Genomic DNA, 19,291 nt, shown 5'->3' with positions numbered 1-19,291 from the left:
ACATATATTACTTTTTAAATAATATTATTTTAAGTAATAAAAGTAAAATATATTTTTTTAAATTTAATTTTATTAAATGATTAAGTAATATAAATCATAAAAAAAAGACTATATAAAAAAATAATACTTTAAATATATTATATTCTTTAACATATTATTAAATATGTAAAAATATGTTAAAAAAACTTTTAATGATATTAAAATGTGTGTAAGCACACACACTAAAATAACTATTTATTTTAAAAATCAACTTACTTTAAAATAAATATCAATATTATTATTTTTAAATGATAGTATTTTACATACTAAAAATAAAATATATTTTTTAACGTTAAATTTTATTAAATGAATATATAATGAAATATTATAAAAAAATAGTAATGTAGCAAAAATAATTAATATTATAGAAATATCAAATGACAAAAAAATTAACAAACGTTTATCAAGAGTAATTTTTCTAGCATCATCTTTTATTATATTATAATAACTAATAAATATTTGTTTAATTTTTACATAATAAAATATAAATAATAAATAATTGACTAATAAAACAATTTTACGAGGGAACAAAATAAAGATAAATAAAAAATTATTTTAAAATAAAATAAGTAGATAAAAAGATAAAATAAATTATATACACATATAAAACAAAAAAATATAAATAAAAAAATAAAAAATAAATATAAAAATAAAATAATATTCATGACAAAATAAATATAAATAAAAAAAAAAAAATAAAAAAAAAAAAAAATAATAATAAAATAATTTCCATACACATATAATAATAAAAGAAACATAAATAAAATAGAAAATAATAATATCAAATAATTAAAAAGTTAACTCGTAAGACACTTATGAATAAAATAAAATAAATATTAAAATAAATTTCAATTAAAAAGAACATGTATTGTTATACTATTCAGTTTAAAAACTAGTACAATTCAGTTTAAAAACTAGTACAATTCAGTTTAAAATTAGCATAATTCAGTTTAAAATTAGTATAGTTAGTAGTTCAGTTTAGTTTATATTGTAGTTTAGTACAATTTAGTATAGTTTAGTTCAGTCTAGTTTGATAAAACAAAAAACAGTTCAGTAGCTCAGTTCAGTTTATACAAATTAGTTTTTAGTTCAGTACAGATTTTTGTACAGTTCAGTTCTATTTGCCCACCCCTAATAATAATCATAATGATAAATCACTAATTAACAACGAATCACAGTTTGCTTACACGTAAATATTTATGCACCTACTTTAAAAAAAATTATAAAAATGAGCTAGTCATATGTTAAGCTGGTATGACTTTCTTACGAAGAAATTTTGTCAAAGTAATATACTTTTATTTAAAAATATTTTAAAGAAGTCATCGATACAATTTTAGTTTAAAATGTAGAGAACTTCACAATAAAATTATACAACCTTAACTATACCCTTGTTCACTTTTGTATTTTTTTAAAACTATCTATTTTGATAATTTTGAAAAAAATATTGTGATGCTTTTGCCCAAAAATGTCCCATTATAATTTAGTTTAATAGTACTATGACATACTTTTACATTCTTGACACATAATATAAAGATAAAATGATCATAAAAGTGTAAATTTTTGTATTTTTTTAAAAAAGAATAAAAAATAAATAATGAAAATGTCAAATAAATGTATAAAATTTAGGTGTATCAAAGAATATATTTTTATAATTTAATATGACTACATACATACCATGTCATCATTTAGACATAAGAGTTTTCCTTTCAAAGAAAAGTAAGGGTGCCATTGTCAATCAAAGCAACCCATTTAGACAACATTTTCAACTGAAATATAGCTATTCTAAGTTGCATATCAAGCCATAAGATAACTGGTCAGAAAAATTAATCAATTTAAAATTTTTTCAAATCTTAAAACCAACCCTTTTCTATGTAAATGAAGGCTAATAATTATAAAATGTGTTAATGATGAGATTTTCCATCGCATCTATGTCAATGTTTTCATGTTAAAAGATATTATCTAAGTTTATTCTTAGGAAAATTGGGTTATCATATTTTAAGCTACATCTATTGAATATCTCAGAAATAAGTGATTACTTTTAATTAAAATTTTGAGAAATGGAATTTATGAATTTTTTTCTTAGGTATTGTTTTTATTAAAGTGAACTTTGCGACAGATTGTGAAATTCTAACAAAAAGTCTACCAGTAAACATCTAGAACTAAGAATGAGACTCATTATGAAATGAAAATTATAGAAAATATTAATTATATTTATAAAATTAGTATGAGTTCTCAACTTATGCTCTTATTAAAATAATATCTACTAAAATAATAATAATAATAATATAAATATTATGATAAATAATGACTAATATATTAAATCATCGATATAATAAATATTAAATGATAAATAACAATTAATATATTAAATTATTAAAATTTAGTTATATCATATAAATGTGATTCAAATAAACTTAGGTTGAACTGAAGGAGTATTAATGACTTTATTGGACTTAATATTCCTATAGTGAACAAATACAAATATTAGTTTTTACTAAATATAATAATTAAATTAAAACTTAATTATTGTCAACCACAGCATGTTTACATCTAATTTCATTTGATTTCTAGCGTCACAGAGTAAAACAATTTTTCTTTCACATGCAGTGGTGTGTAAAAAATTCAATATTAGACAATTTTTTAATTTGTTATAGTGATGTTGGTCTAAAAATGCAGCCTGAATGTTATCCTGAAGACTTTTCAAGACATCAGGCACGTCTTAGAGACTTGGACAACCATTTTCTTCCAGTGTTTTTAATTATATGAACTATGGAGGTTTGTAACCATGGAAAACCACCATAAACACCAATAGTTAACAATGGTACGCGTTTTCTTTTTCTGCATCATCTCCAGGTTCTTATTATCTATACAAGGCACCCTTACTCTTACTCCAAATGAATCAATCCAAGGCAATACGACCATGGTTTCTTCTGCTGGAACTTTTGAAGCTGGATTCTTTCAGTTTGAAAATTCACAAGATCAATACTTTTGTATATGGTACAAGAACATATCACCAAAGACTACTGTGTGGGTGGCCAACAGAGATGCCCCAGTGAAAAACTCAACAGCCTTTTTCACATTAACAGAACAAGGAGTTCCTGTTATTCTTGATGCCTCAGGGAGTGTTGTGTGGTCCTCCAATTCATCAAGAACTGCTAAGAAACCAGTCATGCAGCTTCTAGACTCGGGAAATCTTGTTGTGCAAGATGGAGACAGCACAAAAGACCTTTTGTGGGAAAGTTTTGATTACCCTGGTGACACTTTCCTTGCAGGAATGAAACTTCGTACAAACTTTGTGACTGGTCCTTTTAGGTTTCTCACATCTTGGAGAAACACAGAAGATCCTGGCTTTGGTGAGTTTTCGTATCACATAGATGCTCATGGCTATCCTCAACTGGTTACTACAAGCGGAGAACTTTTGATCAGTAGAGGAGGGTCATGGACCGGCTATGCTTTCACTGGAGTTTCATGGAGAAGAATGCTCAGACTCGTAAATTTTTCGCTTGAGATTAACGACAAGGAAATCATTTACCAATACAGGACCTTAGAGGCTGAAACTATTACTAGGTTAGTGATCACCCCATCTGGTTATGTACAACGTTTGTTATGGTCGGGTGGCAGCCGGAGTTGGGAGATTTTATCCACTCGTCCCATGGATCAATGTGAATATTATTCCTTTTGTGATGTGAATTCACTTTGTAATGTTACTAACTCTCCAAAAATATGTACATGTTTAGATGGTTTTGTACCAAAGTTCTATGAAAAGTGGAGTTCACAGGATTGGTCTGGTGGGTGTGTCAGAAGAGTAAATTTGAGTTGTCATGGTGATAGGTTTAGGAAGTACACCGGAATGAAGTTGCCAGACACTTCTTCTTCTTGGTATAACGACAGTTTGAGCCTCGAGAAGTGTGAGGATTTGTGTTTGAAAAACTGTTCTTGCACAGCATACGCAAATATAGATCCCAGTGGGGGAGGGTGCTTGCTTTGGTTTGGTGACATTACTGACTTGAGTACACACACAGACCAAGGACAAGATATTTACATGAGACTTGAAGCTTCAGAGTTAGGTATTTTCATTTCTTATATTATCATCTTTTGAGTTTCGGTCAAAATATTGCAGAAAGAAATTTATGTTCCTAATTGAAGTGAAATTCAAACATGTTCCTGTTTTTGCTTTCCTTTTCTGTTTCTCTTAAACTGCAATCTTCATGCAGTTTATTCCTCAGATCATGGAGGGAGTAATCAGAGCCTCAATAGCAAGAATATTGCAGGGATAATAGTAAGCATTGTATTCTTGGTCGTGGTACTTGGATTGGCTACATTCACATATATGAAGAGGAAGAAGCTCTCGAAGAGAGGTGAGTTTATGGAAAAGTAAAATTTGACTCTTTATGATACAATCAAATATCAGAATTCAATATAATTATTAGAATGAGGAGAAGTGTTCAATTCTAAAGTCTGATTCATGTTCTTATTATCCTTTATTTTGTTTGCTAAATTAAGCTGTGAACCATGCCATATTGGTATTTCCTACCATTGTTTTCAGAGGTGCTAAAAATATTGTTTTGGAAGTACAAAAGGGAGAGGGAAGATTTGGAGTTATCAACAATATTTGATTTGGAGTTACCAACACTTTTCACCCAGTAACATATTAGGAGAAGGTGGCTTCGGGCCAGTGTACAAGGTGGTTAAATTTCACATCAAACAAGCCTTGTTATGGCATAAATAATTTCTCTTCACCAAAGTTTCAAAATTACTCTCAGGGTATACTGCAAGATGGGCAAGAGATTGCAGTGAAGAGGCTTGCAAAAACTTCTGAACAAGGAGCAGAGCAATTCAAGAATGAAGTCATGTTAATGGCAAAACTTCAACATCGCAATCTTGTAAAACTTCATGGTTGCTCTATTCACCAAGAAGAAAGGCTTTTGATCTATGAATACATGCCCAACAGAAGCTTGGATTACTTCATTTTTGGTTTGAAATCTCACACCATGAAAATTATGGCTCTTCATTTTGCTCTCTCTTGCTATTGTGTAGTTCTTACACTGATTTAAAAAGTGAAATTTTGTTAGATTCAACGCAAAGTAAACAAGTGGATTTGACAAAGCGCCTTCAAATTATTGATGGTATAGCACGAGGGCTACTCTATCTTCACCAAGACTCTAGATTGAGAATCATCCACAGAGATCTCAAAGCCAGCAATGTTCTTCTAGACAACGACATGAATCCAAAGATATCAGATTTTGGTTTGGCTAGAACATTTGGTGGAGATCAAGCTGAGGCAAATACAAATAGAGTGATGGGAACATAGTAAGTAGTAAAAGTCATGTATTTTTACTATGTTACAACCCAGTTTGACATCAAAATTCTTTCATGCTTGTGTTACAGTGGTTATATGCCTCCTGAATATGCTCTCCATGGACATTTCTCAATCAAATCTGATGTATTTAGCTTTGGTGTGATGGTAATGGAGATAATTAGTGGGAAAAAGAATCGCAATTTTCATGACTCTGAGCATCAGCTTAATCTTCTTAGTCATGTAAGCTTAAAGGTTATTTATTTCCTTGTTTCAATCATCCAAAACTATCTGTTGTGTGCTAATAAATAAGATAGATGCTGTAATCTGAATAGGTAGCAATAGACAGGTATGAAATTTAGAATATAAATATACAAGAAAAAAGTTAAACTATTGAAAGTAAACTCACGCAAACTGTTTTCAATACTCTTGATCTTGTGCTCGCAATGAAAACCTGAAAAAATTGAATAGGCATTGACTTTGACTTGTTGGTTTTCATTCCATTTCAGGCATGGAGATTGTGGATTGAAGAAAAGCCAGTGGAGCTAATAGATGAGGTATTAGATTATCCAACCACACCACTTGAAGTACTTAGATGCATTCATGTGGGTCTATTATGTGTGCAACAAACACCACAAAACAGACCAAACATGTCCTCTGTGGTTTTGATGTTGAATGGTGAAAAGGTATTGCCTGAGCCAAGTCCACCTGGGTTCTACACAGGAACAACTCAGTTTCCCATTCAGGCAGAATCTTCTTCGAGAAGTTGTGGAGATAGATCACAAAACGAAGTTACAATGTCCTTGTTACAGCCACGATAGAGAACTTTTTCTGTTCATTATTCAAGGATTAAGATATCTCCAACAACTTATTAGCACAAGTGCTTGTGTGTAAGTTTGTTCATTTATTGAAAAGATGTTATTTTTGTTGGGTACAAACAAAGTTCCACATCACATAAAATATGAAATACACATGGATTTATATACATATAAGATACATTCCTTAGTAAGAGACTTTTTAGAACGGTACCAAAAGCAAATCTGTGAGTAAATCACTTGTAGTTAGGGACATTCTACTTTATTTTTTAATGGCAAATATATGAAATGATACATGTAACAATTTATACAATGGTTTTTTTTGCCCATGTTTATTATTATGGGATGTAATAAATAATCTACAGAGGAAAGATTGACAGCATTAACTGTAATTTTCAGTTTGTTGTACAAATAGTGTTGTTTTTAAAATTTTAAAATATTTAACATATTGTTCTAAGTATTAAATTAATTATTTTATTCAAAGAGTTTGGCTATAGAAATAATATACGTATTTATTGATTGAATGGAACAAGGTTTTACAAAGGAATGAAAAAGGCTTGCTTAACAAAAAGAGATTCAAAGCTATAAATAGTTGAAATAAAGAGAGCACACGTGCATTCAAACTTATGCAGTCACGTATGAATGTATATTCTAAGACCGCCCTCAAGCGGTCCGTAAATATTTTGACTGCCAAGCTTGGTATTGAGCTTAGAGAACAGCCCTGCCAAGCCGTCAGTAATCAGGAGTGTATTTTCGTTGTGATATCTTACGTTTCTGTGAGTTTCAGCAGTATTAACGTGATGATCTTGGAGATATAGAGGCAGATTTCTAATTCTAAAAGATTTCCTTTTAGCATTATCACTGAGTACATCATTATCATTAGCAGAAGCATTGGCATCATCAATATAAGATTCATTAGGTGCATTAACAACAGTAGTACAAGACAGCATGTAATAAGGCATATGACCAAAACTGGTTTGAGAGTTTGGATTGAAAAATCAAAGATCTAGTAACATTCAAAACGTGCTGATGTTTCCTTTCTGCTATTCCATTCTGCTCTAGAGTTTCAACACATGTAGTGTGATGAATTAGGCCCTTAGAATTAAAGAAACTAACCATGTTAAACTCATATCCATTATCGCTCCTAATCACCTTTATTTTGTCTTCAAATTGAGTTTCAACATACGAAACAAAAATGTATAATGTGATCTCTAGTTTTAGACTTATTTGTAATGAGATAAACCCATGTAAACCTGTTACAATCATCTGCAATAGTCAAAAAATACCTATGACCATGCAAAGAGGGAGAAGGGGATGTTCCCCAAATATCAATATGTATCAGATCAAAAGTTTTATTACCATGAGAATCACTGTTCGAGAAAGGTAGCTTCTTTTGCTTAAAGCAATACAATCATGTTTATGTTTTAAAACTCCTAATCTTTTATCAGAAGGATGGCCAAGCCTTTTGTGCCACAAGTTCCGAATGCTGTTAGCAGTATGATCAGGTGCAGAAAACATGCAAAGGATTTATGAATTTTTCTTTTGTAAAATACAAACATTAATTTTTACAAAATATGAGAATTAACTTGAATTATTTTCAACCGCAACATGTTTACATCTAATTTCATTTAATTTCTAGTGTTTCATCTTTGAATGGAATATGAAAGTCAACTCTATTAGTTGGACATCAAATGAACCTGTTCAGTAGTTGTTAAAAATATCATAAAGCAGAGGGTCCTATTGTTAACTGCATTGTTTGGTCCCCCTTTTCATTCATGTCTCAACTTGCACTGAGACTTTCTTATCCGAAAGTGAATCCTCACGTGTTGGATATTTCACACGACTATATTATGCAAGTGTTTTGTGTGCATTTATCGCTTTTCCCTCAGAAATTAAAACCATTGTAAGATTTTTGTACAGAGTAAAACTATTTTTCTTTCAATTGAAATGGTGTGTAAAAAATTCAACAATAGACAATTTCTTAATTTGTTATGTGATATTGGTCTAAAAATGCAGCTTCAATGTTATTCTGAAGACTTTTCAACACAAAAGGCACGTCTTAGGGACTTGGACAACCATTTTCTTCCAGTGATTTTAGTTAAATGAACTATGGAGGTTTGTAACCATGGAAAACCATCATAAACACAACAAGTTAACAATGTTACGCGTTTTATTTTTCTGCATCTTCTCCACGTTCCTATTATCTATACAAGGCACCCTTACTCTCACTCCAAATGAATCAATCCAAGGCAACACGACCATGGTTTCTTCTGCTGGAACTTTTGAAGCTGGATTCTTTCAGTTTGGAAATTCACAAGATCAATACTTTTGTATATGGTACAAGAACATATCACCAAAGACTATTGTGTGGGTGGCCAACAGAGATGCCCCAGTGAAAAACTCAACAGCCTTTTTCACACTAACAGAACAAGGAGTTCCTGTTATTCTTGATGCCTCAGGAAGTGTTGTGTGGACCTCCAATTCATCAAGAACCGCTAAGAAACCAGTTATGCAGCTTCTAGACTCGGGAAATCTTGTTGTGCAAGATGGAGACAGCACAAAAGACCTTTTGTGGGAAAGTTTTGATTACCCTGGTGACACTTTCCTTGCAGGAATGAAACTTCGTACAAACTTTGTGACTGGTCCTTTTAGGTTTCTCACATCTTGGAGAAACGCAGAAGATCCTGGCTCTGGTGAGTTTTCATATCACATAGATGCTCATGGCTATCCTCAACTGGTTACTACAAAGGGAGAACTTTTGTTCAGTAGAGGAGGGCCATGGAACGGCAATGTTTTCAGTGGAGTTTCATGGAGAAGAACGCTTAGACTCGTAAAGTTTTCGCTTGAGAGTAACGGCAAGGAAGTCATTTACCAATATAAGACCTTAGAGGCTGAAACTATTACAAGGTTAGTGATCAACCCAGCTGGTCTTGTGCAACGTTTGTTATGGTCGGGTGGCAGCCGGGGTTGGGAGATTTTATCCACTCGTCCCATGGATCAGTGTGACTATTATTCCTTTTGTGATGTGAATTCACTGTGTAATGTTACTAACTCTCCAAAAATATGTACATGTTTAGAAGGCTTTGTACCAAAGTTCTATGAGAGATGGAGTTCACTGGATTGGTCTGGTGGGTGTGTCAGAAGAGTAAATTTGAGTTGTGATGGTGATAGGTTTCGGAAGTACACTGGAATGAAGTTTCCAGACACTTCTTCTTCTTGGTATAACGACAGTTTGAGCCTCGAGAAGTGTGAGGATTTGTGTTTGAAAGACTGTTCTTGCACAGCATTTGCAAATATAAATGCCAGTGGGAGAGGGTGCTTGCTTTGGTTTGGTGACATTACTGATTTGAGCAGACACACAGACCAAGGACAAGATATTTACATGAGACTTGAAGCTTCAGAGTTAGGTATTTTCATTTCTTATATTATCATCTTTTGAGTTTCGGTCAAAATATTGCAGAAAGTAATATACGTTCCTAATTGAAGTGAAATCTAAACATGTCGCTTTTTTTGCTTTCCTTTTATGTTTCTCTTAAACTGAAATCTTTATACAGTTTATTCCTCAGATCATGGAGGGAGTAATCAGAGCTTCAATAGCAAGAATATCACAGGGATAATAGTAGGTATTGTTTTCTTGGTCGTGGTGCTTGGATTGGCCACATTCACATATATGAAGAGGAAGAAGCTGGCGAAGAGTGGTGAGTTTATGGAAAACTAAATTTGACTCTTTATGATACAATCAAATATCAGAATGCAATAAAATTATTAGAATGAAGAGAAGTGTTCAATTCTAAAGTCTGATTCATGTTCTTCTTATTATCCTTTATTTTGTTTGCTAAATTAAGCTGTGAACCATGCCATATTGGTATTTCCTACCATTGTTTTCAGAGGTGCTAAAAATATTTCATTGGAAGTTCAAAAGGGAGAAGGAAGATGTGGAGCTATCAAAAATATTTGATTTTTCAACCATCTCTGCTGCTACCAATAACTTTTCACCCAGTAACATATTAGGAGAAGGTGGCTTCGGGCCAGTGTACAAGGTAGTTAAATTTCACATCAAAGAAGCCTTGTTAATGGCATAAATAATTTCTCTTCACCAAAGTTTCAAAATTACTCTCAGGGTATACTGAAAGATGGGCAAGATATTGCAGTGAAGAGGCTTGCAAAAACTTCTGAACAAGGAGCGGAGCAGTTCAAGAATGAATTCATGTTAATGGCAAAACTTCAACATCGCAATCTTGTAAAACTTCACGGTTGTTCTATTCACCAAGAAGAAAGGCTTTTGATCTATGAATACATGCCCAACAGAAGCTTGGATTACTTCATTTTTGGTCTGAAATCTCACACCTTGAAAACTATGGCTCTTCATTTTGCTCTGTCTTGCTATTGTGTAGTTCTTCTTACACTGATTTAAAAAGTGAAATTTTGTTAGATTCAACGCAAAGTAAACAACTGGGTTTGACAAAGCGCCTTCAAATTATTGACGGTATAGCACGAGGGCTACTCTATCTTCACCAAGACTCTAGATTGAGAATCATCCACAGAGATCTCAAAGCCAGCAATATTCTTCTAGACAACGATATGAATCCAAAGATATCGGATTTTGGTTTGGCTAGAACATTTGGAGCAGATCAAGCTGAGGCCAATACAAATAGAGTGATGGGAACATAGTAAGTAGTAAAAGTCATGTATTTTTACCATGTTACAACCCAGTTTGACATCAAAATTTTCTTTCATGCTTGTGTCCCAGTGGTTATATGCCTCCTGAATATGCTCTCCATGGACATTTCTCAATCAAATCTGATGTATTTAGCTTTGGTGTGATGGTAATGGAGATAATCAGTGGGAGAAAGAATCGTAGTTTTCATGACTCTAAGCATCAGCTTAATCTTCTTAGTCATGTAAGCTTAAAGGCTATTTATTTCCTTGTTTCAATCACCCAAAACTATCTGTTGTATCCTGATAAATAATCTAGATGCTGTAATCTGAATACGTAGCAATAAACAGGTCAGAAATTTTGATTAAATATACAAAAAAAAGTCAAACTGTGTAAAGTAAACTCACTCAAATTCAATGCCACTCCTTTGACATGAAACTCAGTTTAAAATATTCTGTCAACCTTATACCAAGTTCTTCTGTTTGAAAATTCATACATTGTGTTATGTTTTCAAAACTCTTGATCTTATGCTCGCAATGAAAACATGAAAAAAATGGATAGGCATTGACTTTGACTCGTTGGTTTTCATTCCATTTCAGGCATGGAGATTGTGGACTGAAGACAAGCCACTGGAGCTAATAGATGAGGTATTAGATTATCCAACCACACCATTTGAAATACTTAGATGCATTCATGTGGGTCTATTATGTGTACAACAAACACCACAAAACAGACCAAACATGTCCTCTGTGGTTTTGATGTTGAATGGTGAAAAGGTATTGCCTGAGCCAAGTCCACCTGGGTTCTACACAGGCACAACTACTCAGTTTCCCATTCAGGCAGAATCTTCTTCGAGAAGTTGTGGAGATAGAACACAAAATGAAGTTACAGTGTCCTTGTTACAGCCACGATAGAGAACTATTCTGTTCATTATTCAAGGATTATGATTTCTTCAATAACTTATTAGCACAAATGCTTGTGTAAGTAAGTATGTTCGTTTATTGAGAAGATGTTCTTCTGTTCCATGAACCAAATCACTTGTAGTTAGGGACCTTCTACTGTATTCTTTAATGGCAAACATATGAAGTGATACATGTAACAATTTATACAATGGTTTTTTTTGTCCATGTTTATTATTATGGGATGTAATGAATAATGTACAGGGGAAAGATTGACGGCATTAACTGTTATTTTCAGTTTGTCATACAAATAGTGTTGTTTTTTAAATTTTAAAATGTTTAACATATTGTTCGAAGTATTAAATTAATTATTTTGTTGAAAGAGTTTGGCTATAGAAATAATATACGTATTTATTGATTGAATGGAACAAGGTTTTACAACAAGAAGAGATACAAAGCTATAAATAGTTGAAATAAACAGAGCACAGGTGCACTCTAAGTAATAATAGTAAAAATAAATTTAGTAAAAATAAATTCGTACAAAAGATTGAACTAAATATTAGCAAAAAGAACTAATAATTATATCTACTTATTGTAATAATTTGTAGAAATTAATTATATGTATAATGTAGCTCTTTTGTTAGATGTAAAAGTTTTAGATATAATTTGATATTTTTTCTTTTCAAGATATTCCTTCTTGGCTCACTCACAGTGAACATAAGCTCATTTTCCTTTCTAACGAAATTCGGATAATGGTGTCTCTGATTTCGCCACCTTCTTCGTCTCCGAACATTCAATTGCGCGAAACTCGTTTCTTCTCCACTCTCTTCATTCCACCAAGGTACTGCTTTCACTCACTCACTCATTATTTATCCTTATTCGGTTTTTCTTAACTGAAATTGTCCCTATGTATATATAGGAGCGTCAGATTCCTCCAAAACACACGAAACCACGAAAATCACAAATGGAAAACGGTACGGTGCGGCGTTACCAGCGCCGGGGCGTCTCCTCCGCCGTCGTTGACGAAGGAGCCTCACAAGTTCTTCGACCACGTAATCATCACCGTTCGCGCCGGTGACGGAGGCCACGGCGCGGTGCTGAATCACAGAGAGAAGAACGAGCAGGAGCAGGGTAAAACGAAGAAGAAAGGGAAAGGCTCGTTGAAGAGGGACTTTGACGGGTCGCTCATACTACCTACCGGAGGGCACGGAGGGGACGTGGTGATCTACGCCGACGAGGCCAAAGACACGTTGCTGGAGTTTCACAACAAGAGCAGGTATCACGCCAAGCGCGGTGGCAACGTTGGTGCGATGGGCGTTTTGACGTCGATGTTGCGCGATGGACTTGTGGCTCCCACGATGCGCATTCCTGTTCCTGTAGGTTTGTATGCTCTGTTTTTGTGTTTTACTGAAGTTTTTTCCCCCCTGCGTTACTGATTATTGGCCTAATCGATAGCTATTTTTTGAACCTCTATGACTAGGCTTTGTGACTTTGAAACATTATCCTAAGCACTTGAGTTTAAATATTAATTTAATTTGTAAAGAAACTAAGTTTATTTTAATTTACTTATGTATAAATTAATTTAATTCGTATAAATTACTTATGCGATGGGCGTTCTGGAAATTTACTTATGTATAAATTAATTTTAATTTGTAAAGAAACTGATTTTATTTTCTTAGTCAGGTCCAATGAAAATGATAAAAATTTTGAATGAAGTTTTTATTCTGGTTAAAGGGGGTCTTTGAAGTTTCATCCTCTTGTCCAATAGTTCTAAAATCAACAATGTTGTGTTGAAACTCGATGTATGCTTGTTTTACCTTGATCCCTCGTGCAGATGCTTCTCAACAGGGATGGCACTCTGACAGAGGATAAGAAGGCATTGGAAGTTTTCATAAGTTTCAATATATAATAATCATAAAATGATTCTCTTCTTTTCCTTAAACCCTGAAAGAAGGAAGCGATATAAACCAAAAATGAAATAGTAAATGACCTGAACTCTTCTCTCCCCTCTCTTAACCAAGATCTGCATACTCTATTTGATTGAGTTTTTAATTCAAACTCAATCTTAACCCAACCTGCAATTACACATTTAAACAAAATACAATTCAAAGTAAATTCTTGTCTACAAATTACAATCAAAGTAAATTCTAGTCTAAAAATTACAACTTTGTATTTTTTTCTCTAAAATTATAAAGATCATTTTCAAAATGCACTCATCACACTCTCACAAGAGATTGATGTTGGACAGGACTCAATGCCAATCCAAATACACCTTTACTTTTAGGCAACATTGGAAGTTGTAGAGAAAGTGAAAATGCCTTTAGGAGGCTTATTCGTAGTTGTTGACCACTCTTGTGATGTTTGTTTACATTAAAATGGACTAAACTGTAACATATATTCATCTTGCAAAGGAAGGTTGTGTAATTAAAACTAGATGAAGAAATGTAAATTAAGTATTTTTTTAAAAGAGGATGGTGTAATTTGTTCTGAAAAAGTTTCAACCAAGAAAGAAAAGAAAACCGAAAAACAAATGTCTCTTGTTTGGTTTGAGAAAATATTTTTGTTTATTATTTCGTATTTTCATTAATAATTACAAAAATATCACTTGATTTTCTCTTTGTATAGAATAGTGAAATAAAAGAAAGCCTTTGAAATTAGAAACTTAGTGAATATAAAATGATACTTCTTTCATTAATGAACATAGGAAACATTTTCTGAAACCAAACAATTAACCAGGTGACAATTGACTTATTCTTTTTTTGCGTTCATTTTGAATTTCTATGTTTTGATTTTAATTACAGAAAAGGTTAACTTGTTTTTATTTTGGTTCTTGTTTGGTGAAAACAACCTGCCAAGAATTAAATCTGACCGTGTTTATAAATGTAACAGGTACAGTTGTGAAAAGCAAACGAGGGAAGGTGTTGGCTGATCTAGCACAACCTGGCGATGAAGTTCTTGTTGCTAGGGGAGGACAGGGAGGGGTAATACACATTCAAAATTCTATTCAAATCTGTTAATGTTGTGATTGAGTCATGAATAATTTAATTCATTAAAGACTAACAAATTGTTTAGTGGATAAGTTGTAATCTTTCAGAATGATGATAAAATGAATAATTAGACAGTCAGAATTCATATATGCATATAGACCATTTTGGCACAACAGTAGGATTGTTGCCTTATGACGTTAAAGTTGTCATGGGTTTAAATTTAGGAATTGGCCTCTTTGGTTGTAGGAGTAAGGATGCATGCATCTACCCAGCGCAGACTTCATTAGGTTGGAGCTATGAACACTGGGCTTCCCTTCTCATACATTGATTCATGACATATACCAATCTCTAGTTTTTTTGTTCTTTACACCTGAATCTCATTTTTTTTTTGGCATCTCCAGATTAGCTTGTTGGAAATGCCACAGCGTCAAAGAAAAAAGATGATGGCTCTGACAACTAATGTGATGAGAGATGACTCGGACAAGGTAAAGTTTATCAATATTTAAGCGTGCGATGGAATATTTCTCAGTGTCATCCTTAGAAAGATATCATTAGTAAACTCTTATGGTTACAATCTTCTCTGTGCAAATTGAAAATCTTATACAAGGTTAACGGGTGTCTCAGTTAATCAAGGTTTATTTGAATTTTGCAATACATAATGAGTGACCAGTTATTTTGTCCAAGATGCATACTTATTTTTCACTATTTTTGTCATGGGTTTACTAATATTATGATTTTAATTGTCAATTTAATCTGCTCAAGTCTGGAAACAGTAGACTAGTAGTATTTGAAATTTCTGCATTAGCAACTTGTGTTCCTATCTCAGTGTAAGATATAACATCATTATTTAATTCTTTATAGATTTTAGTTCACGGTCAACCTGGAGAGGAAGTTAAGTTGGAGTTGATCCTAAGAGTTGTAGCCGACGTTGGTCTGATTGTAAGTTTCGTATCTATGCATAATACCCTGTTTATTTAGTAATATGTTGTCTTACTTTTATTTTATAACTGCAAGCTTGATATCGGTGAATTTTTAGTTTTTTTTTTCTCTGTATCAAGGAAGATAATTGTATCATTGTTGGGAACTAAAATACCATGACGTGGAGTTTGTGAAAGATGACAAGCAGAGGTGTAATAAACCTGAAGTGTGTTTTTTTCTTTTGTATCAAATCATTTCTTTGTTTGGTGAACAAAGGTCAACGGTATATTGGTTGGTTCTTACTTTTTGTCCTCCAGGTGTTTTCTTCACTCTTTCTTCTCATGATCAAGTTAATCTTATTTTAGGGACTTCCAAATGCTGGGAAATCAACACTTCTGGCAGCCATTACACTTGCTAAACCTGATATTGCTGATTACCCTTTTACAACATTAATGCCAAATCTTGGACGCCTAGGTGGTGATCCCAGCTTGGGGGCAGGAATGTATTCATCAGAAGCTACGTTGGCAGATTTGCCTGGTCTTATTGAAGGCGCTCACTTAGGAAAGGTATAAAATACTTTTATTCTTATCAAGTGTCCCCATTTTAAACCATCGAGATGCTAAATAGGACGGTTTTGTCTTTCACTTTCAGGGTCTTGGTCGTAATTTTTTGAGGCACCTCAGAAGGACCCGGCTTTTGGTCCATGTTGTTGATGCTGCCACTGAGAGTCCTGTAAATGACTACAGAACGGTCAGAGAAGTATGTATTTACACTACAATTGGATATATTTTTTTATTCATTCAGGCTAAGCGTTTTTTATTGATTAAACAGCTTGAGACCATTTGGTCAGACCAGTTGTTCTAGTTGTAAAGAGCTTCCTTAGTTCTCTGTTTTTAAATCCTGCTCATGCTTACCGTTGCAATTCGTCTGTGTTGCAGGAGTTGCGCATGTATAATCCTGCTTACCTTGAGAGACCGTATGTTGTAGTTTTGAATAAGATTGACCTACCAGAGGTACGTAGTATCGAAGCCAATATGTGGGTTAAGTGTTATCTTTTAATTTCCTTTTTTTCTTGAAAACGGATGGCCACTGCATCATCTGGTCCGTTATTGTATTGTTTAGGGACGGTCATGTATATTCATGAAATATGCAAAATTCTGTCACATAACAAGCATTTTCATCTAATTATAATCTTAGGCAAAGGACATACTTCCATCGTTGATTCAAGAAATCATGAGAATTGGCAACCGTGATGCTCAATTGTCTGATGAAACTGACACGAAGGAGAAAAAACTTGAGGACTATCCTAAACCTCTCTCTGTTGTTGGAGTCAGTGTTCTGTAAGTGCTCAAGAGTTTGTTTTATATTTTCGTTTTAAAGTATTTTTCTGTTTGACAATTTGTTCAATATTTTCTTTTTGAAAGTGTTTTTCTGTCGAATTTTTTACATTTTCTTTTTGAAAGCGTTTTTCCTGCTGATGTTTATATTTTCTTTTTGAGAGTGTTCTTGTTCTTCACACACATATAGTGATTGCTTAGACAATGTCTTTATTCTATCATAATAATGATACATTACACAATCTCTTTATTATATTAGAGTTCTAATACGTGGACTTTGGTCAAAAGGAATCAGCCTTCGAAAAGTGCTTGACAGTTTATTTTGTAATTTTATATTTGCTTCTAAAGTGTTTTTTTCTGCTTGACTACCTGTTTTATATTTTTTTAAAAGTGTTTTTCTTCACTTCGTTTAGTAATTGTTTAAACAGTCTCTTTATCATATTATAATTCTATACATTGACTTTGGTCAAAATTTGTTGTTGCTTGCAGAAAGGGCATCCAGATTAATGAGATGTTAAAGGAGATAAGGTTTGCTTTAAAGAAATGCTCGGGTTCAAGTGAAACATTGATTTCTACTTGAGAATAGCTTATTATATGTTTTTGTTAAGCAATACTGAATTGCAGTTCATCAAGTCTTTTTGCTATAGTTCTGGTATTAATTTGAATTTATCAGAGAACAAAGTTTTGAAGATTATTACCAGTTCCCAACAGAGGAATACGTGTAAGATGATGAAAGCATTGAGTATAACAGTTCAAGTTAATCTGTCTGATATTGTTGTAAGCATCAAGATTGACATGAAAAAGTTCATTTTGTTGTAAGCATCAGAATTGACATGAAAGTTTATAAAATTGTAAGCAGCAGAATTGACAAATTGAAAACGGGAGTTTATATTTTTTAAGCATGAAGAGTGGCAATTCCTCATGAAAGTTATATAATATTTAGTACAAATGTAAACAAAATTATGCAATATTTATATTCTGTATTGCGACAAGAATCATGTCTGTCATTCCCATGCTGCATAATAAATACATCATAAGACAACAAATAGCACAATAAATATTTATCAAAGACTATGTCATCTCCTATGGAAGTATTTGTGCACGCGTTCTTATTTGCATCTTCTATATAAATTGCTAGTTCAAACAAAATAAATCATGTGTCTGCGTGTCTAAATAACGTGTTTCTATGAAACAGACACCTATAAGCAAAATCATGTTTACCAACAATCTCACCTTGTGTTGAAAGCTTGGAATATAGTATAACAAACAGCACATATACGACATATATGTAAATATATATTGTACATGATACCCAATGTGAAAAGCAAACAAATCAAAAGTTAAGAGATAAACATGATGCCCAAGAATCATGGTTTTGAAAACTTCAAATTAGACAAAAAAAATAAATAAAAAATGAAGGTGTACTTGCAAATTGTCCTTGTGATACCTCTGTCGTACACAGAGGAATACAAGTAAAAAGTAATATAATATATCTAATTTATTTCGTGTCAGTTTCTCAATCCAGAGATGTTACTTTAGATGCTAATAAAGTGCACTCTTGAAGTGAATATTTTCAGCTTTAAACAATACAACCTTTCTATACTATTTTTTATCTTAATTTATCAGTATTGATAAGTGCATTTAAAGAGTGATCTGCACAGTTCTTTTATATTTCCTTACCCGAGCTGGAAGGAACCACTTCTTTCTAAGTTATTACAAAAGAAAAACTAACAGATAAATAACTAGTGAGTATGTGTGAATGCAAAATGTCTATCCATTTTGGTAGACTGACATGCTCAGCAGCACTTTGTTCAGTCATTGACTCTAGTTGAAGTTCTTTTAATGTGCACTGATTACAACTCTAAACTTTGAAACTACTAGGATCAGTTACTTTGGCTTTGTAATTATTGCGATTTTACGGATTAAATTTTCATTCCTGAGTCATAGTAATCTTGAACCGTTTCTTCCAAATGTCACATGACAAAACAGCATCTGATAGACAACATACACCAAGAGAAACCGCAACCCTCCTCTCACAGCTTTTAATTTCTTCTCTTATCTTTCATTTTTTATGTTGTGCATTCATGGCCTCATTTATTTCACTAACTAAATAAAAGGAAATCCAAATAAGAGTTTGCTCTCGAATCTTCTCTACCTGAGTTTGTATACAAACAAAAACCTGAGCCAAGTGTGTTCAAGAGAAGCCGACAGTGAGACTCAAGGTTGACACGATGATCCAAGTTCATCATGCCAAGTAGCTACTAAACTCCACTAATGGCCACGTTTGAAATACTTGGGTTAATTATTAAGTCTCAACACTTCTTATCTGAGTATAAATACCCT

At 32.9% G+C, this 19,291-nt stretch overlaps 3 protein-coding genes across 5 annotated transcripts; all 3 read left to right on the top strand.

The window, feature by feature from the left end:
- The first annotated feature begins 2,824 nt into the window (after positions 1 to 2,824).
- LOC148204784 (G-type lectin S-receptor-like serine/threonine-protein kinase SD1-1) lies at positions 2,825 to 6,536 on the top strand. 2 transcript variants are annotated; one of them, XM_088097655.1, is made up of 7 exons: positions 3,967 to 4,106; positions 4,254 to 4,397; positions 4,586 to 4,723; positions 4,803 to 5,013; positions 5,112 to 5,349; positions 5,428 to 5,578; positions 5,845 to 6,536. In XM_088097655.1, exons 4-7 carry the CDS (start codon positions 4,890 to 4,892, stop codon positions 6,154 to 6,156), a joined length of 825 nt encoding a protein of 274 aa, XP_087953781.1. In that variant the 5' UTR covers positions 3,967 to 4,106; positions 4,254 to 4,397; positions 4,586 to 4,723; positions 4,803 to 4,889; the 3' UTR covers positions 6,157 to 6,536. The 2 variants fall into 2 exon arrangements, 1 of the variants encoding a protein (XP_087953781.1); XR_015781749.1 differs by lacking the exons at positions 5,428 to 5,578; positions 5,845 to 6,536 and having other exon boundaries at positions 2,825 to 4,106; positions 5,098 to 5,235.
- Positions 6,537 to 8,161: 1,625 nt separating this feature from the next.
- On the top strand, positions 8,162 to 11,997 carry LOC148204783 (G-type lectin S-receptor-like serine/threonine-protein kinase At4g27290). 2 transcript variants are annotated; one of them, XM_088097629.1, is made up of 7 exons: positions 8,162 to 9,557; positions 9,717 to 9,848; positions 10,039 to 10,190; positions 10,271 to 10,481; positions 10,583 to 10,820; positions 10,901 to 11,051; positions 11,407 to 11,997. In XM_088097629.1, the coding sequence occupies exons 1-7, from the start codon at positions 8,276 to 8,278 to the stop codon at positions 11,719 to 11,721; spliced, it is 2,481 nt and encodes an 826-aa protein (XP_087953755.1). In that variant the 5' UTR covers positions 8,162 to 8,275; the 3' UTR covers positions 11,722 to 11,997. The 2 variants fall into 2 exon arrangements, with proteins under 2 accessions (XP_087953755.1, XP_087953753.1); XM_088097627.1 differs by having other exon boundaries at positions 8,164 to 9,557; positions 9,705 to 9,848.
- A 391-nt stretch (positions 11,998 to 12,388) lies between these two features.
- Positions 12,389 to 17,850, top strand: LOC124840732 (putative GTP-binding protein OBGC2). Its single transcript, XM_047316844.2, has 10 exons — positions 12,389 to 12,547; positions 12,626 to 13,086; positions 14,596 to 14,687; positions 15,095 to 15,178; positions 15,555 to 15,632; positions 15,977 to 16,177; positions 16,263 to 16,370; positions 16,550 to 16,624; positions 16,809 to 16,951; positions 17,438 to 17,850. Exons 1-10 carry the CDS (start codon positions 12,459 to 12,461, stop codon positions 17,526 to 17,528), a joined length of 1,422 nt encoding a protein of 473 aa, XP_047172800.1. The 5' UTR covers positions 12,389 to 12,458; the 3' UTR covers positions 17,529 to 17,850.
- Positions 17,851 to 19,291: the final 1,441 nt, after the last annotated feature.

This window comes from Vigna umbellata, chromosome 1, assembly GCF_029865625.1.
Source record: "Vigna umbellata cultivar VRB3 chromosome 1, Vumbellata_1.0, whole genome shotgun sequence".
Lineage (NCBI taxonomy): Eukaryota > Viridiplantae > Streptophyta > Magnoliopsida > Fabales > Fabaceae > Vigna > Vigna umbellata.
The sequence above is the reverse complement of the archived record's forward strand: the minus strand, read 5'-3'. Positions and strand labels throughout refer to the sequence as shown.